Below are 18,940 nucleotides of genomic sequence, written 5' to 3'. Positions count from 1 at the left end.
GATGGTTCTGGTGTACAGTAGCAGTTTTCCTTTAAGGAGCAATGAGTAAAGCTGGATATAAGTTTCATAAGTTGAGTGTAGACAGTCTTGCTTTGGATATTGCACAGTTGATGTGGATTCCCCAGAAGTTTCACATAAAGATGCACTCCCAGGTACTTACAAAAATACACTCAAAGTACACCTTCTTTGTAGAGCTTGAGTGATTGGAATTGCCTATGGACATTCCTCTTTCTAGAGAACATGATGGCAGCATACTTGGCGACATTAATTTAAATTTTTCTGTTAATGAGCCAGGATTCTAAATCTGACAGGTGCTGCAAGAGGTATGAAAGAATAAGACACAGTAAACAGTGTTGCGAGATAATGGCTGTGCCATTTGTACAAAGGCCAAGACTCACAAATGGTGATTGCAGCAAGCCAGCTAAGATAGGGTTGGGGGTAGAGAATGTATAATTCACTATCACAGAAACAGCAGTTAGTGAGGTAATAGTGCATAATACAACATAATATATACAGTCAAAAGTCGTTAATCCGGACTCGTTGGGACTTCGGCGATTTGGGATTATCGATTTTTCCGGATTATAGATCATCAGCTGAAATCTGATAAAATGGCATGCAGAAATTATAAAATTAAAAGTATGAAACCGTAATTTACGAAATAAAGAACAATTATGATCTAAAGTGTATACAAAATTTACAAAAAAAAAAAAAAAAAAAAAAAAAAAAGAACTTAATATTTATTTGTTTACTTTATTAAACGTTTCTTTCAATGCAAGTTGTTTAAGTTGCTTCGTTTTTTATGTGATAATACATTCTCTTTAATTCTATAAACAGACATAATTTCTTGTTCAGTTCCAATGTTCAAGTCCTATAATTGCTGTTTCGAGAATACCGACTAATTTGTCAATCGAAATTGTTTCGTTTTCAATAACCTCTGTTACTTTCTTCGCTATCGGAAGCAAATTATAACAACGAGGCATTTGATTTAAATCATATCAAAGACGGAGTACATCGAAATGAAATACTACATTTAGTAAGCAATTATAAGCCAAATAAAATAAAAACATTTGCCCTGAAGATAAGGATAGTGTTGACAGATCAACTTCCAATTCATTGTGCGCCGTCGCAGCTTTAAAGATAAACAAAGTTTAGATAAACAAAGGATATGCCTTTATCCATTTTTTTGCAGCAATTCCACTTTTCGTTTAATGGACTCCGAAACATACTTTCGCTTTGTAAATCCGTTACATATTAGTAAATATAAATCGGAAATTCTATTTGACATAATCGAAAGTTCAAGCTTACTTTTATAAAATTGCTCTAACAGCCTACAAAAAATAATAAGCCGGATCCAATTTGAAGATTAAGGAACAACGCAATCTGCAACATTAACTGAAATAGATAATTAGATAATTTTAGCTTAGCTTATACCGTCCGTTATACATTAAACGCGCATTCATAAACGTATTTTGCGCACGCAAATTCGCAGCCATAAATTTCATACGGATTATAGATCATTCCGGATTATGGGTGTCCGAATTAACGACTTTGAACTGTAGTACATAATACACTGGTTATCATAAATTAAGGAAAAATCACAAAAATCCTGATTACTGAAAAAGTTACAGGTAGAATTTTATGAAACTTACCCACAATATACAACATATAGTAAGGTATCAAATAACATAAAAATAAATTACCATATGATTATGGTAGCATAGAAATTAGCACATGTATAAAATGAACAAATCGAAGGTGTCAGTTTGCTATAGGATAAGTACCTTCAATATGGAATATGGTCGCCTCTAGAAGCAATACAGCACGTACAGCGATGCGTGATGCTTTCAATTATGCGGTCTATCAGTTCCATAGGAAGCGAGAGCCATTGCTCTTGCAAAGCAGTTGCAAGTGCGGCAAGGGTCTGAGGGGGTGGATTGAGAGCAGCTAGACGTTTCTCTAAAGCATTCCAAACGTGCTCAATAGGATTCAAGTCCAGGGATCGAGCTGGCCACTCCATGTGCATAATTGTTTCCTGTTGAAGATAATCATCTACGATGTGTGCCCTGTGTGGTCTTGCGTTATTGTCCTGTAACAGGAAAGCATCACCTATTGTCGTGGCATATGGGGGCACAATAAACATCTAGGATGTCATCTCTGCAAATTTGAGCATTCATGGTTCCCCTTGGAAAGACATGGAGGTCTGTGCGTCCAACCAAAGAGATGTCACCCCAAACACAGACACTGCCTGTTCCGTATGCATCTCTTTAACGGATGTCTGACAGATGATAACGGGTTCCAGGTTTTCTCCATATCAAATAACGCCTACTATCACTTTCTAGACTAAACCTGGACTCATCCATAAAGAGCAACCGCCCTCCATTGATCAGGCGTCCAGTGGACATGTTGTGGTGACTACTGCAAACGGTACCTCCTATGGCGTGACATGAGCGCCACACAAATGGCTGGTCGTCTCACATACAGACCACCTTCGTGAAGCCTTCTACGCACAGTTGACGTTGATACGAACCTTCCGGTGGCTGCAGCAAGGGAGGATCTAAGAAGATTCGGAGTAGCAGTTCTATTCCTGCGTGCACATAATGTCAAATATCAGTCATCGGCGCTTGACGTAGCAGTTGGCCGTCCTTGGCTTAACCTCCTAGATGCCAAATCTGTGGTTTGAAATCGCCTCCAAAGTCTATGAACCATAGAAGGACACACATTTAGCCATCTGGCCACTTCTGTTTTGACTTTATCCTTCCTCTAGTCTCCCAATGGCTTTCCATTGGAGTTCTGCAGGCAAATGATGCCTGGAGGTCATTGTTACGAATTGGCTATTTCACATTTCTGATGTCACTATCACAGTAAGATATATGGACTTGCTCTCCAACATGGACTTTTATTCTCCTCGCAGATGACATATTCCGAGTGCAGCACCACTAATTTGCATATTGAAGTTTTACTCAGCTACTCTTACTTGGCAACATATTAAAATTTTACATGGTTTGGCTTATTTTTGAGGGAGTTATCACTATTTTTGTGATTTTTCCTTAATTTATGATAACCAGTGTATAATATAATAGAGTGCATATAATATGTATGAAGTTGGCCAAAATACTAAGCCACATGAGCTTGTACAAGATTGTGATATACCAACACCTGTTGAAAGCCACAACTATGTCTAAATAGACTATAGCACTCAACTTTTCCTAGCAAAAGCCTGTATGAATGATTTCAACTACCCTTAGTAGCTGAGCCTGAGTGCAATCTAGTCATTCATCATGCCTGTTAACCTTTTAAAGGGCACTAGTATATAAAATATACGAGATGTTTGTCAATTTTTTAACTTCCTAAAAATGCTATTTTTCTATACCAAAAACTGTAATTTTAAGTTTTATTTTAACTGTCAATTTTTATTTCATTTCTGCATGGCACACCAATGACACGGGGGTCGAACTGCTTGAAGGTATGTTGAGGAAATCTCTTGCCTTGACAAGAAGAGGGGGGTCAAAGGGAGAAGTAAGCTAATACGCACAGTCTGCAACCACTGATTGCTCAATAATGGCTTCTAAAAATAAGATTTATCTTAAATGTGCGGGGGCACCTTTAAAAACTTTTGCAATGTGTATCCAATTGTTGAAATTTTGAGAAGTGCACAAAAACTCTTTAAAACTTTAATTAGTATTTTATATACTTTTACAATGATGGTTTTTCAATAAGTAGAATAAAATTCTGCATGGAAATTACTTCAAGTAAACATATTTAAATTTTAAAAAAATGCACCTGAATCGTAATCTTTCTTTTCATCAAACTTGAATCAAAACTATCCAAATATTCTTTTAATTTTGAACAAAAGTTCTTTTTATGTAAATCCCTCTGTAATTTAAGATCTGGGAGAAGTGCCTGTAAAAAGAAAAGAAAAAGACATCAGGCATTTTCATCACGCAGGAAATTATTTATATAATATTTATAAGCAAAACTTCTCAGATGAAATATATATATATAATCATGGCAAATCCAAACTTAATCGATAATAATGATCATTATCTTCAGCTGCTTTTTAATTATGGAAAGACAAGACTTCACTCTCTTTCACATTTCAATATTCTGTTAACAAACGGGCTCCAACACAGCAGAGAATGAAAGAACTTAAATTCAACACATTCTATCCACCTTTCACCAAAAAAACTATAATATTAATGTCAAATATCCTACTTGAAATTAAAATTTTCTACATAAGTAACAAAACCAGATTGTGAATCTCAAAAATTATATAATCTGATGAAATAGATAATGACCTTCACTCTCCTACATATTCAATATATAAACATAAAATAAAAATTTGAATTAAAAATCAGACACTATAATGATTAACCCTTTGGGAAGTCCTGGTTTTGGGATCTGTCATGAAAACCTGTATTTAAAAAGCCCTTATTAGCTGAATTTGTACATGTACTTATTTTAGTCTCTATTTACATAAGCTTACATTTATTAAGATGACATTTATATTATTAAAGAAAGTAAGAATGCAAAATATTGTAAATTATAATCTAATATATACCAAGTGACAAAAAATCTCATGACTAGATAAAGCCAGTCATGGAACTCAGAAGGGTTATATTATTCAATAACTATATTTTTAAACATTTTTAAAACATTCAATAAGCAACCAAACATTAAAAAAATATACCGTGGCAATTTATCACCTATCCCTTGACTTATGTGTTAAAAGAAAACAAATTTAGCTCATTATTTTTAACTAAAGGTATGGCATTTTGACATTATTATTTTTCTACAAAATATGCAAAATATATTGACCTCATATACCAGAGGCCATCTCACATAAAAAGTCTCCCTCAACTAAGCAAAAATTTTGAATCAGCTTATGGGATACTGTTATAGTTGGGCAAATATTAGATATTTATTGAATTTTAAAAAAATAAACAACACATATAAGGGATGTTCAATTTAAAAAAAAAAAAAAAAAAATCTGAAGCCTTTCGAGAAAACTAGCATTTCAGACACTGCTGCAAATGTATCTAAGTAGCAGTTACAACCCCCCCCCAAAAAAGTCTCATACATGCTTGAGAAATCTGAAAGAGCTAAATGCATGTCAATGTAAGCAAATAGTGATGAACCAAATGTGTGCATTATTCATGCCATCATTTCACTTCAGGCAAACTCAGCGGTAAAACATGAAAGCACTGAAAGATGATCAATGAACAATAGCACATTTCTTGGTGGTAGAAGGTATAGGAGGTGTTAAAATTTATTAATGATAGCAATAGCATGCGTAAAAGATGCAAGTCACTCACAAGGGTAAAAGTGTGATGCAAGCACTTTAGAGAACAACTATTGACCTGCAATAATAAAAGAAAATTTTTTATGCTGTGTGTTTGAATGTTATGGAGCAAATAATAGTTAAAGATTTACAAGGTTGTAAATGCAAATAGCGATAAACCTGTCATACCTGAATCAATCTCTGAAATTACTGAAATTATCTTTACCCACATTTAGCGGAAATTTAACAGAATGGATAACATTTAAAGATTTATTTAATGCTAGTGTTCGCAACAATCCAAATCTATCTAGAGCTCAAAAATTACAATATTTAAAGAGTTCTTTGAAAAATGATGCTTATCGCATCATTCAGTCAATTCCCATAGCTGATAAAAATTTCAGTATAGCTTGGAATTTATTAGAAGAGAGATTTTCTAATAAAAGAGAACCGATATTTGCTTTTATTAAAAGAATTCTTAACGTTTCACAAATACAAAAGGAATCTGCATCCTCGATATTAAATTTAGTAGATAATGTAAATGAAATAACTCGCTCATTGGAAATATTAGATCAAAGAATAGATCATTTTAGTGATACTTTGTTGTTGTATATTATTTTGCAAAAATTGGATGTTTCGACAAAGTAGTGGTGGGAGCGTCAATTAAAAAAAGACGAAATACCAAAGTTGAATGACTTGATAGAATATTTGAAGAATTACGCTAGAACATTACAGAACAGTAAACCTTTAATTAGTAAAACGCATAAATCAGATAAACCAGTGTATAATAGGGTTACTTCTCTGATTACTAATTCTACTTGCTTATTTTGTAAAGAAGATCACTTTTTACACAAGTGTTCTAATTTTTTTAATTTACCAGTGTAAAAACGAATAGAGTTTGTTAAGACAAATAAACTTTGTTTTAATTGCTTGTCTAATGTCCATAAAGTTAAAATGTATAAGAATGCAAATACCTGCAAGCATTGTTTTAAGCATCATCATAGCATTTTGCATTTAGAAAATAATTTTAAACCAAAAAATGCATCTAGATTCCCTTCACCGGAAGCACAAGTGTTTGTTCCGAAATCACAAATTGAACCAGAAAACAGCTTGAGTGAGGTTTCTCCAACTGTTTGTGCAAACAACTATGAAAGTCAACATTTTGGAGCTCATGCTAATGGTAAACGTAGTCATGTACTTTTGTGTACTGCTTTAATTAAGGTTCAAAACTAAAAAAATGAATTCATAAGTTGTAGATGTTTACTAGATTCAGGTAGTGAAAAATCATTCATTCGTCGGAAAACAGCTATCAATTCAGGATTGAGCGTAAAGGATTCAAAGATATTAGTGTCATGCTTAGGTACTTTCAATACAACTACTACTGGAGAAGTTGATTTGTTGTTTACACCTCATTTTAATACTAATTACAGAATTTCAACGTCGGCTTACATAATAGACAAAATTAGAGGAAACATTCCAAGTGTAACATTACCTTTGAATTTATATGAAAGTTTCCAAGATTTAACTTTAGCAGATCCTACATTTCATGAATCGGGAGAAATTGATATTTTGCTTGGAATTAATGTATTCCTTACTTTAACAAATGGTGAGGTGATTAAAAGGGGCAAAATTCTTCCATTTGCATGTTGTTCTAAGTTAGGATGGGTAATTGCTGGAATTACACATTTTGAATTCCCAAACCGTAAGCAGGTTTCAGTCAATATGCTAAACGTAAACACGGAGGAATTAGTCAAATCATTTTGGGATTTGGAACAAATTCCCACATCGAAACCTTTAACTAAAAAGGAAAGATTGTGTGAAAACCATTTCATAAAAAATCACGTCCGTAGTGAAAATGGTCGTTACCCAGTAAAACTACCATTTAAGCCTAAAAGAAATGAGTTGGGTAATTCCAGACCATCAGCCTTTAGCAACTTTCTTAGTCTGGAACAAAAACTAATAAAAACTCCTGAAGTATATCAACAATATAAAGACTTCATGTCCCAATATTTATCACTTGGGCACATGGAAGAATTATCCGATGATAATCTAGATAAAGTAAATTTTCATTATTATATACCTCATCATCACATGCTAAAAGAATCGAGTCTTACCACAAAACTACGCATCGTTTTCAATGCTAGTGCCAAAACTACATCAGAGATATCGCTTAATGACACGCTAATGAATGGTCCCAAGGTGCAAGACGACTAATTTACTATTCTTTTGAGGTTTAGATACTATCCCATAGCCATTACTAGCGACTTATTGAAAATGTATCGAAAAATTCAAATTCATGATGAAGATCGCGATTACCAAAAAATATTGCGGAGAGATGATCCATCGAAGCCGATTAAAACTTACAGGTTGTGCACAGTTACGTACAGCACTACTTCAGCTTCATACCTGGCTACTCGTGTGCTCAAACAACTAACAATTGACGAAGGAGCTAAATTCCCAAAGGCAGCTGAAATAATATTACACAATTGTTATATTGATGATGTCCTATTTCGTTCAGACACAGTAGAGGACGCAGTAGAGTTGATTTCACAACTGAGTGAACTTTTACAAAAAGGTGGCTTTCGATTGCACAAATGGTGTACAAATGATCGCTCGATTTTGGAAACTGCTTTGGGTGCTTGGAACTCAAATTCTTCATGTACAGCAGTTGATATTAAATCAATAAAATTATTGGATTTGGATTGGTATCCAACGCAAGACGAGTTTACTTGTCACTTTGGAAATCTCGAAAACAGAGAGTGTTCTACTAAAAGAATAATTTTATCTTCTATTTTGAAAATCTTTGATCCACTTGGTTGGTTAGCACCCTTTATAGTTGCAGCAAAAACCTTGCTTCAAGATATATGGAAATTACAAATCTCGTGAGATGATCCCTCGCCAGATGAAATCAATCAAAGATGGAAAATCTATTGTGAAGATATCGCAAATCTTGAATGCATTTATATTCCTAGGAGAGTATTATTGCCCAAATCTACAAATGTAGAACTTCATTGTTTCTGTGACGCATCAGAGAAAGCTTACACCGCAGTGATTTATTTAAAGTCTTCAAATAATTCTTCAGTTTCGGTGCAGCTACTAACATGAAAAACTTGTGTAGCTCCCTGAAAGTAATCTCTATTCCTCGTTTAGAACTCTGCTCTGCAGTTCTATTAGTGCATTTGGTTCAAGCTGTGCAGAATTCATTGCAAATTTATGTTGACGATATTTACGCATGGAGTGATTCAATGATAGTTTTGTCCTGGATACAAACAGAACCAACACGCTGACAAACCTTTGTAGCCAACCGCGTTTCAGAAATTCAATCAGTCTTACCATCATCGCATTGGAATCACATAAAAGGGACGGAGAATCCAGCTGATTGCGCATCAAGAGGTCTTTTGCCTTCAGAGCTTTCTACTCATGACTTTTGGTGGACAGGTCCTCAGTGGCTTAATTCAAATAATAATCCATTCTCTATCAACTTATCATTTTCAGAAGAGTCTTTAAAGGAACAACAGAAAAATATTTCTTGTTCAATTGGAACAATTGCTTCACAAATTCCAGTCCTTAATGAAGTTTCATCATTCTTGAAACTTAAAAGAATCATCGCATGGTGTCTTCGGTTTGCGAATAATTCAGCTAAATCTACTGCAACAAGGATTAAGGGTTACTTTAAAACTGAAGAATTGCAATACGCTAGAAATGCAATTGTTAGAGTAGTTCAAAGGGATGAGTTTTTTTATGAATATAATCCTCTGAAAAAGAATCAACCGTTAAACTCAAATAGTACTTTGAACCCCTTTATCGATAAGAATGGACTTATATGCGTCGGAGGAAAATTAAGACAATCCAACATCGTGCAGGACAGAAAATATCCTATTTTGTTGCCCAAGAAACATCACATAACACAGATTATAGTGAATCATTTCATGAATCCCATCTTCATGCTGGCCCCTGCTCTTGCTATCAATTATTAGAAGAGAATATTGGATAATCCACCCTAGGTCAGTTGTAAGACAACAGATTTGGAAATGTGTGAAATGTCATCTACTCAGATAATATCTGATTTACCATCGTCTAGACTCGTTCCGTCAAAGGTTTTCTCCAAAGTTGGAATTGACTACGCCAGGCCATTTCAAGTGAAGCCCAGGCATGGTCGAGGAGTAAAACCAATGAAATGCTACATTTGTGCATTGATGTGTTTTACTACAAGAGCTATACATATTGAATTAGTAGGTAATCTAATCTCAGAATCATTTATTGCCGCTTTGAAGCGCTTTGTATCTCGAAGACGAAAACCAATAGAAGTGCATAGCGATTGTGGCACAAATTTTATTGCTGCAGATAAGGAATTGAAAAGAGTAATAAACTCCTTGAATGAAAATGAATTGGTTAATAAATATTGCTCTACTGAAGGTATTAAGTGGATATTTAATCCTCCCGCAGCGCCACATTTTGGGGGATTATGGGAAGCTGCAGTCAAATCTACAAAGTTACATCTCAAGCGAACCATAGGTGAACAACTTCTAACGCAAAGAAGAATTTACGACATTGCTAGCTCAAATTGAAGCTTGTTTAAATTCGCGACCTTTGCGTCCAATGTCTGAAGATCCATCAGAATTTTCTGCACTTACGGCAGGCCATTTTTTAATTGGTACCCCGCTAACTGCCTTATCTGAAGAAAGTTTACACGATCAAAAAATTCCTATATTGCAACGTCGGAAGCTTGTTGAGAAAATGTTTCAAAGATTTTGGAAAAGATGGTCCAATAAATACATTTCTAATTTGCAACGATGTTCAAAATGGTTGAAAGTGCAACCTAATTTAAAGATTAATGATTTAGTTATCATAAAAGAAGACAATTTACCCCCGCTACGATGGAAATTAGGAAGAGTGCTGGAAGTTTTTCCTAGCTCAGATAATATTGTGCGTATCGTGAAGATCAAAGCTGCTAATGGAGTTTTCAAAAGGCCAATTCACAAACTTAGTGTTTTGCTTATCAATGATTAAGTTTTTTTCCCCCTAAAGCATTATAACATTGTACTTTGCTTTAACTATAATTAAGTTCCTAAATTGTATCAAAGCTTCTGTGCATCTATTTTGACAATAATTTAGTTTCATTTCATAATTTCATATTATGTTTTCTTGTGAATATTTTTGTGATACATTTTTGCATAATTTATTATGTTGTTAAACTGTAACACTCAACTCAAATTGTTATGATAATTTCATTTTGTAAAAGCTATTTAGTTTGACACAATGTTTCAATGCCGGGCGGAATGTTTCGGCCAACAGAGCTCTCTGCCTGTCTGTGAGATATTATTTCGCAATGCACAGATCGTATGCGCAACTCGCATTTTGTTCTTGCATTCTTGCAAACGCTAACTGTAACTCTCTCGCTGTGCTGTGTTGTGTGCTAAAGTTCAAATTGCCGAATAAAGGTTAATCGCATTTTGTTCTTGCATTCTTGCAAACGCTAACTGTAACTCTCTCGCTGTGCTGTGTTGTGTGCTAAAGTTCAAATTGCCGAATAAAGGTTAATCTACAGTCCACTCGCATTGATGTATTCTTATGTTTATTAATTTAAAGTTAAAATACCGCTACGATACACGCAGTCATCTTAGAAACATATTGACTCTCGTTGCAAATAATATCCCTTTACCGAAGAATGAAGGCACTTGAAAATTATTCTCAGAGTATTTGTAACTACTTGTTATCTAATTTCGATTCTGAAAAATTACAAACATGAAGAAAAAATCGACATACTATCTAACACAAGTAGTGGAGAAAAGCAAGGCTGAAGCCTCTTCACCCATGCTATCTGCTGTTCAAGAGAGAGGGAAGGAAAACTGGCAATTTAAGAAATTGCTGTGTGATTTCAATGATGATTAAATAATTGAAGTTCAAAGGTGACTTCACATGGAAAGTGAAAACTCCAACATTCAGTTGCAACTGGTTAAAACTATCAGCATTCAATATTTGGCAACTGGTGGGTCCCCAAGAACATAAAATGAAATTGTTTTATGCAAACTAGAGTTCTAAATCATCGATGTGCTCAAATAATACAAATTAGAAGCTCAGGCACAGCAATAAAGTATGTTTAAAAAGCAAAAATTTTCAGTAATTAAAAAAAGGGGGAATAAATTAAAGTAAATGATTTTACAAGGAATCTTTAAAATTTTCAGACACTACAAACACTACATAGAGTACAAATTGCAGTGTTATTATTTCAAACTAACCAGTTATGATTTAGATCTTTATAACAACTTCTCCTTTTCATTTCCTCACCAGAATGTAATTTGATATAAGAGAGTACTTAAGATGAGGTTTTTGGATTGTTAGACACAGCATGTTTCTGCCTTTTGAGACGACTTTAATTCTGCCATCTCTGATGGGTTTGTAATTATTTGTTGCCGAAATTTAAACTGACACACCGGTTAGAATTTTCTGAGCCAGCTTAGACTTGAATATAAGTGTGAGTCCTTGACTACTAGACCATGTTTTAAACTTGAAATTGTCTGTTACTTAGTTACACTGCCACAAGTGCTGATTAATTCTGTTAGCACAAGAAGTCTCTTTGTGTTGAAAGTTCTGTTTTAATAAAAAGGTTGTTTGCATATTTTGTTGTCTCTTTAGTTACTTCAGACATAGAGATAATTTGCTTTATGCCCGTTAGAAGTTCAGAACTAGTTTACACTCCCAAAGAAAGTCAAACTCTGTAACACAATAGCTGTGAGTCAATTGGCTATCATACATTGAAGTTCATTAATAAAATATTAATGGTTCTAAATAATACACAATAACTTAGTACTTCAATTCCCCCATTTAAATTAATTTAGCGATTCCAAAAGTGAATTTTAAGAACATTTTTGATTTTAATTTGAAAAAAAAAAAAAAAAATACAAACTAACTAAACATTGAAAAAAAATTTTTTTTTTTTAATCATAAATCTAACTAGCACTCTTAAAAAAGCAAAGGTTACCTTAAAGATTTCATAAATAAAATTCAAAATATTTCAGTTATTTTTATGCTTGGAATTGAATGATTACATTTTAATGTATGCTATACAGTCCCAGAGGATTTTACTATCCTCTATCTTCTTGAAAATATACAGAACATTAAGGAAGTTGCTTTACATATTCATAAATTTAAATCATAAAACAATTGAAAAAATTTAGACATTGTAGTTAACTAGGAAAAAGAATGGTATAAAAATTTACTTTGTCAGTACAGTTTCTTATTTTATTCAGAGCTTCAAAATATTCTTTGTATGAAACATCATAGGTAGAATCTTCCACAGGTAATAACTTATCAATTTCACTTTTTAGCAGACTAATGGCATCATTTATAATGCTGTCATTACTGGATGTGGAAACTAGATCTCTTATATTATTGATCAATTGTAAGTTGCAGAGAACACTATCAATCTAAAAGAAGACAGAATTAGGTTGGTTTACATGTTACAACTAAAACAGAGTTCATTCTTAGAATTTTAAAACATAAGTTTTTTTTTTTTTTTTTCCCTTAGCTAATAAAATGGCAACAAAAATAAAACAACCAATTTAGCCACAATTTTCATATTTAATAATGAAGAATCTGTCTCTACAGTGAAACTTGGCTTAACAAGCACCTCCTTAACAAATGATTCGAGCAAACTGATATGTAAAAATAAAGTGACTCTCTTAACAAGCAATGTTTCACAAAGTGAGCAATGTAGAGACATTATGATGTCACATGCAAGACCCTGTTTGCATCTAGGCTAAAAGCTTTTGTCTAACAGCACTTCCAAACATCACTCCAAGGGGTTTGAGCAAGTGCCTGGGGAGCCTGTAATAAAAGAAAATGTATCTCTGAACAAGATTAAGAGTTAGGAGGTTGATATAAAAAAGGCACTCATGAGCTAGTCGAACAGCATCCCTAGAAGCTGACCACTGACCATGAAGCTGCATTCTATGTCACAGAAGTTATGAAGAACATTTCATAAAGGGAGGAGGGGGCTAAAGCCTCAGCAAAAAAAAAAAAAAAAAAAAAAAAAAAAAGGCCAAGGGAGATGTTGAAAACGTGGGAAACTGTTGCATCATTGCCTAAGAAGCATCACCCTAACAAGGCAGAAGCTATACACGCTTCATACTTATTTAGCAATTATGATGGTTAGTTTTTGACAAATTTTGAAGTGTAAGCAAAAACATACATCTTGAGACAACAATCTTGTAAAAAAAGTGGTATTATAAATAACAAATTATATTACTATACATATTGTTATGGAGTTTGTATTTAGTTAGCTATTTTCATCTCTGTGGCACTGAAATTAAGTACATCTCAGAGCTGAATAAGGTATATTATATTTTTCACTAAAAAAGACTTGAAATTCACATATTTTGTCCTACAATTTTAACCTCTTCTCTCAGCATCTGCCTTAGCTAGTATAGCAGCCCAAAATAGTATACAGTCAAAAGTCGTTAATTCGGACACCCATAATCCGGAATGATCTATAATCCGGACCTCAAAGCTACAAACTTTCTGCACTTGCGCATAGGCGTTTACGCGTGCGTGTAAGACCTTGACAGCTGCAAATATGAGTGTGTGCATACGCATTTAATGTATAACGGACGGTATAAGATAAGCTAAAGTTATCTAATTCAGTTAATGTTGCAGATTGCATTGTTCCATAATCTTCGAATTGGATCTGGCTTATTACTTTTTGCAGACTGTTAGAGCAATTTTATAAAAGTAAGCTTGAACTTTCGATTATATCAAATAGAATTTCCGATATATATTTACTAATATGTAAAGGATCAACAAAGCAAAAGTATATTTCGAAGTCCATTAAACAGAAAGTGAAATTGCTGCAAAAAAATGGATAAAGGCATATCCTTTGATTATCTAATCATTCCGAAATATTTTTATCAATTTCATGCTGCTCTGCAGTGGGAGGGAAACGACACGGCGCACAATGAATTGGAAGTTGAACTGTCAGCACTATCCTTAAGTTCAGAACAGATGTTTTTATTTTATTTGGCTTATAATTCCTTACTAAATGTAGTATTTCATCTTGATGTACTCCGTCTTTGATATGATTTAAATCAAGTTCCTCGTCATTATAATTCACTTCCAATAGTGAAGAAAGTGATGCAGAGGTTATTGAAAACGAAAAAATTTCGATTGACAAATTAGTCAGTATTCTCGACTCAACAATTATAGGACTTGAACAGCGGAACTTTGTAACTAAACAAGAAATTATGTCTGTTTAATAGAATTAAAGAGAAAGTATTATCACATGAAACGAAGCAACTTAAACAACTTACATTGAAAGAAATGTTTAATAAAGTAAACAAATAAATATTAAGTTTTTTCTTTTTGTAAATTTTGATACCCTTTAGATCATAATTGTTCTTTATTTCATTAACTACGGTTTCATATTTTTAATTTTAGAATTTCTGCATGCCATCTTACCAGATTTAAATTGACGATCTATAATCCGGAATCGCCGAACGCCGAAGTCCCGACGAGTCCGGATTAACGACTTTTGACTGTAGTAGCTATAGCCCCAAAATAAGATTATCAACTTCTTTAAAAAAGTTAGACTCTCAAATCAAAAATAATGATAAATATTTTTTCAGTAAACTTGCCTTAAACAACTCGAGCTTTCTGGAAGTTAATTTTTAACTATACAATAAAAATATATTTCACAAAATAATAGGATGGTCAGGTTTCATAATTTGAAATCATGAATTTTAATACTTTTTATCATATGGACATGTTAAAACATAATTTTAATTAATCTAGACTTCCATTACTCTGATGAACAGCAATGATCTCCAATGAGTCTAAATTAATGAAGTACTTCTGTGTGTACAAATCTAGCTCAGCTTACTAGCTTGGACCTTTCTCTGAAAGCAAGCACAAAAATGAAAAACAAAGACAAAGATTTTTGAAAACAAAGTATAAACACAATCAATATATATATATATTCATTTCATTTACAGATACATATTTTATGAAATTTGACAATTTCAATTTAGTCACTGTATTTTTACTTAGATCCTTTAGAGTATTAAATTTAGCAATATCTGGAATAAATCTTAGAACAATATTTTTCATAGAAGAGCATCTAAACAACAGTGCTCAATATCGACACTACTCATGCCACATAGACAGGCACAATTTTTAATCAAAAACCTATTATAATAAGAGGGAAAGTGTCCATGATTAGTTAAAGCTTGGTTTAGATACCAAACTTGGGCATCTTCTTTCACTTACAGTTGAGATTAAATTATATGCTTGCCATACAGTCAAACTTTTTCTTTTCAACAAGAATTTCAAACTGTCAAATGAAGTCTTTACTTCAAAATCAATAATTTGATTTTCAGTGGCAGCCTTTGCCAATCTGCTAACTCATTACCATTGGTACCAATATGACTCTTCGTTCAAAAGAGTTTAATACCTCTGAAAGTGCTAAGAAAAATTAGCATATTTTTTATCTGTTTAATTAAATCGTTGCTTCCACAAACATCCACAACTGAAACAATTGTGCTTTCACAGTCACTATAGATTTCTACAGGATCTAGCACAGAATTAGAAATAAGCCAATATAAGGCCTCTCGCAGGGCCACTAACTCTGCCTGATAGACAGAGGCATTGTCAGAAAGTCTATATTTCCTTTGTAAGCTTAGTTTCTCATGTAAGAACACACAAAAGGCTGCTCCCACATGACCATTTAATTTAGATACATCTGTAAAAACTGTGTAGCCTGTCATATTGGGGAGGCCTTTATGCCAATTCAATCATTTCAATAAAGCTGAACGAATGTCTGATCCTCTCTCAAAGACAAAATCTCTAGCTGAGAAGATCTCACTGAAACAAGCAACAGTTTTAACACCAGCTTTTAATTTAAAGATAGTATATTCTTTTTCCGCTAAAATATCAATCGGAAGACATCCACCAAAATCTGAAGAGCTACTGTGTAAACAGTTTTAAAACACTTAGTAATCCCCAATAAAGCGAGTTTTTGAATTTGCAAAATTTTGTTACGCATTCAGACTCTTCCAGTTCATCATTCATACAAGATCTTTCTCTCAATAGCTGTTTTATATAAACTCTTTAAGAACTTTACCTTGGAGATTCATGTTACTAAGTCTATTAAGAATATGGGTGCATTCGATCTTTATTTGATCTAGGTGAGGTATAAAAGTGAGCTTTCCATCGATCATAATGACCAAATATTTGGTTGTCTAAAAAACTCTAATTGTTTGTCCATACAGTTTGCACCTAGGATGTATTGATCTAGTATTAGTCTTGGCAATACCCAAAAGAAAGCTCTTCTTTGGATCAAATTTGAGTTTAACATGGAAAGACCACTTCTCCAATTCTTGAGTGGCTAAACTAAAAGCTTTATCAATAGTATGATGACCACTTCCTGTGGCCAATTAAAAAAAAAAAAAAAAAAAGAGAGAGAGAGAAACCTTATTTTTCATGAAGAACAAGCATCCAAGTGAAAAACAAAGCTCAAGTTCCATCAAAAAAATTATTATTCAAATGGCAGGGTTCAGAAATGGAAACAAGGCAAAATGCACAGGAAAAAATCCCTTCCACTTCAGCTTTAAGCACAGTTGTAAGAGCCTGCGTTATTCACCAGAAATCAGAAAATGTTCCTGAAAACTGTGATAAAAATACATATGAGAGAAAGGATATACTGAGATGCCATGGAAAATGTTTTATTTGCAGGTAATATGTAGTGAAATCATGCAAAAATAAAAGTAACTACTTAGTGTGTAGGAGTAAGTACTGGCTGGTATCTGGCACATACATTTGATAAATGTTTTTCAAATAGCAAATAAAAACAAACTCCTGATTATAGTTTGCTATATTGTTCTGTAATTTTTCAGTAACTGATATCATTGGCCAAGCTAGTATTGCATTACTAGCTTATTTATCATAATGACCAGAAAATAAAACATTTACAGCACTTGATAGCTACTATGCAAATATATTTCAAATAACCAAAAAACTTGAAAATTATGAATGAATGAATGTATTACTTTGAATGAAAACTTTTATAAACTTTATTATTAAAACGCAAAATAAGGAAACAAATATGCAAAGGGAAGAGAACAGTCTTCCTTAGAAAAAAACTTTTTCGTCAACATTTGATTACTTCTGATAAATTTCAATACTAAACTTAATATATACTATTAATAAAACACAAGTCATAACTAACCGTGGTTAAATCAGCTGTGGTTTGTTTATGTGTCGGACTAACACTCTGATTCTTTGCAGCAGAAGAAGCTGATAATTCTCCAAGATCACTGCCTCTTTTAATTATTATCTTTGGCTGAACATCAGGCTTACTTTTTACTTCACCATTTGTGCCATTAGAGATGAAATCTGAACATTTATGTGATGATAGTTTAGATGCATTCGTAAATGAACATGTATCAGATTTTGCACCTGGTTCGTTGCCATTTATATCAGAAGAAATATCATTTTTATGATTTTTAATGTCACCATTCTTTAAAATCTCAATTTGATGAGAATTCTGCAAAGATAGGTTTGAATTTGAACTGACACTATCCGTTGAAGTTTTGAAATTCTTTGATTTGAAAACTTTTGATTTTAGTGACTTGGTCATATGTACTGGAGATTTTGATGATGAAGATCTGAAATTTAAAAAATAAAACTTTAAATACAATATTATAATATTTTAAATACAACCAAATTTAGAACATTAACACTATAAAAAATTGGATTAAAATTTATCACTTGCAAACAATTAAAGGCACTTCATTATTAAAATGGGCCCCCAGATTGAATCACCAATCAACCTACCTATCTCAGCGAAATCTGGCTGTGTATTCTTATACCTTGCCATGTGATTATATATTAGTACCAGCTACTTGTTCTTATACCTTGTCACGTAATCGTAATAGGAACCCTGCTGCATTTTTGCTCTCACCGTGTATTATTATTCATTTTTGATGAGGTTTTCGAATTTTCATTGTTTATTTTTTTAAAAAAATTAATTGCATTTTTGTGTGAATACGACGCTATGAATCTTTAATTTACCAAGTAATGAGATGGATGCTATACTTCCTCCCCCCCTCCAGAAAAGAGGTCTTTACTGAGAAATGTGTATGCGAAAATGCAACATGAAACTGTTGTGTTTCCAATATTCTTAGGAAACAACATGTAAGTATTATTACTATTATTATATACTGTGTCATTAATTTTTATATTCATGCTTCACAAACTTGGCAAAATTATAGCTGAGATCTTGGCAAAATTATAGCTGAGATCTTGGCGCAAATCTAAATCACCAAATATGTTTGGGGGCTACTATAACAAAAAAGTGCCAAATTAAAATATTAATATAAAAAGGTCAAAACCATATAAAAAGAAATGCAATGTCGTTAATATTTATAAACAGAAAATCGCTAAACAATATAACTTGTAATTCTTAAAAATCAAAGCGTAAATATATCTGAAATGATTACTGGAGGAATTAAAGCAACAAAAACCAGTGTAATGTTCATAAACTGGCAGGACTAGTTTGGGAGTCTTAAATACAAAACCTTCCTCAGCTACAAAAATGCAAATGACAAAATAGAAAACAGTGCTGAAGCAATAAGAATGAGAGGAACTAGAACTAAAGGCACCATCTACTGATGA

At 33.1% G+C, this 18,940-nt stretch overlaps 1 protein-coding gene across 1 annotated transcript in view; it reads right to left on the bottom strand.

Moving 5' to 3' along the window:
* LOC118196178 (serine/threonine-protein kinase 31-like) overlaps positions 1–18,940 on the bottom strand; it is a 145,250-nt gene that overhangs the window by 57,480 nt on the left and 68,830 nt on the right. The window contains exons 10-12 of the mRNA XM_085820761.1: positions 17,493–17,931; positions 12,496–12,702; positions 3,781–3,900 (exon numbers count right to left, since the gene is read on the bottom strand). Of these exons, the coding sequence (XP_085676887.1) occupies positions 3,781–3,900; positions 12,496–12,702; positions 17,493–17,931 (766 nt within the window). The remainder of the gene's footprint in view (positions 1–3,780; positions 3,901–12,495; positions 12,703–17,492; positions 17,932–18,940) is intronic.

Source organism: Stegodyphus dumicola, chromosome 7, assembly GCF_044657685.1.
Source record: "Stegodyphus dumicola isolate Sdum_Otavi_A_Nest chromosome 7, ASM4465768v1".
NCBI lineage: Eukaryota > Metazoa > Arthropoda > Arachnida > Araneae > Eresidae > Stegodyphus > Stegodyphus dumicola.
Note: the sequence above shows the minus strand (reverse complement) of the source record. Positions and strands in the feature narration are given on the sequence as shown.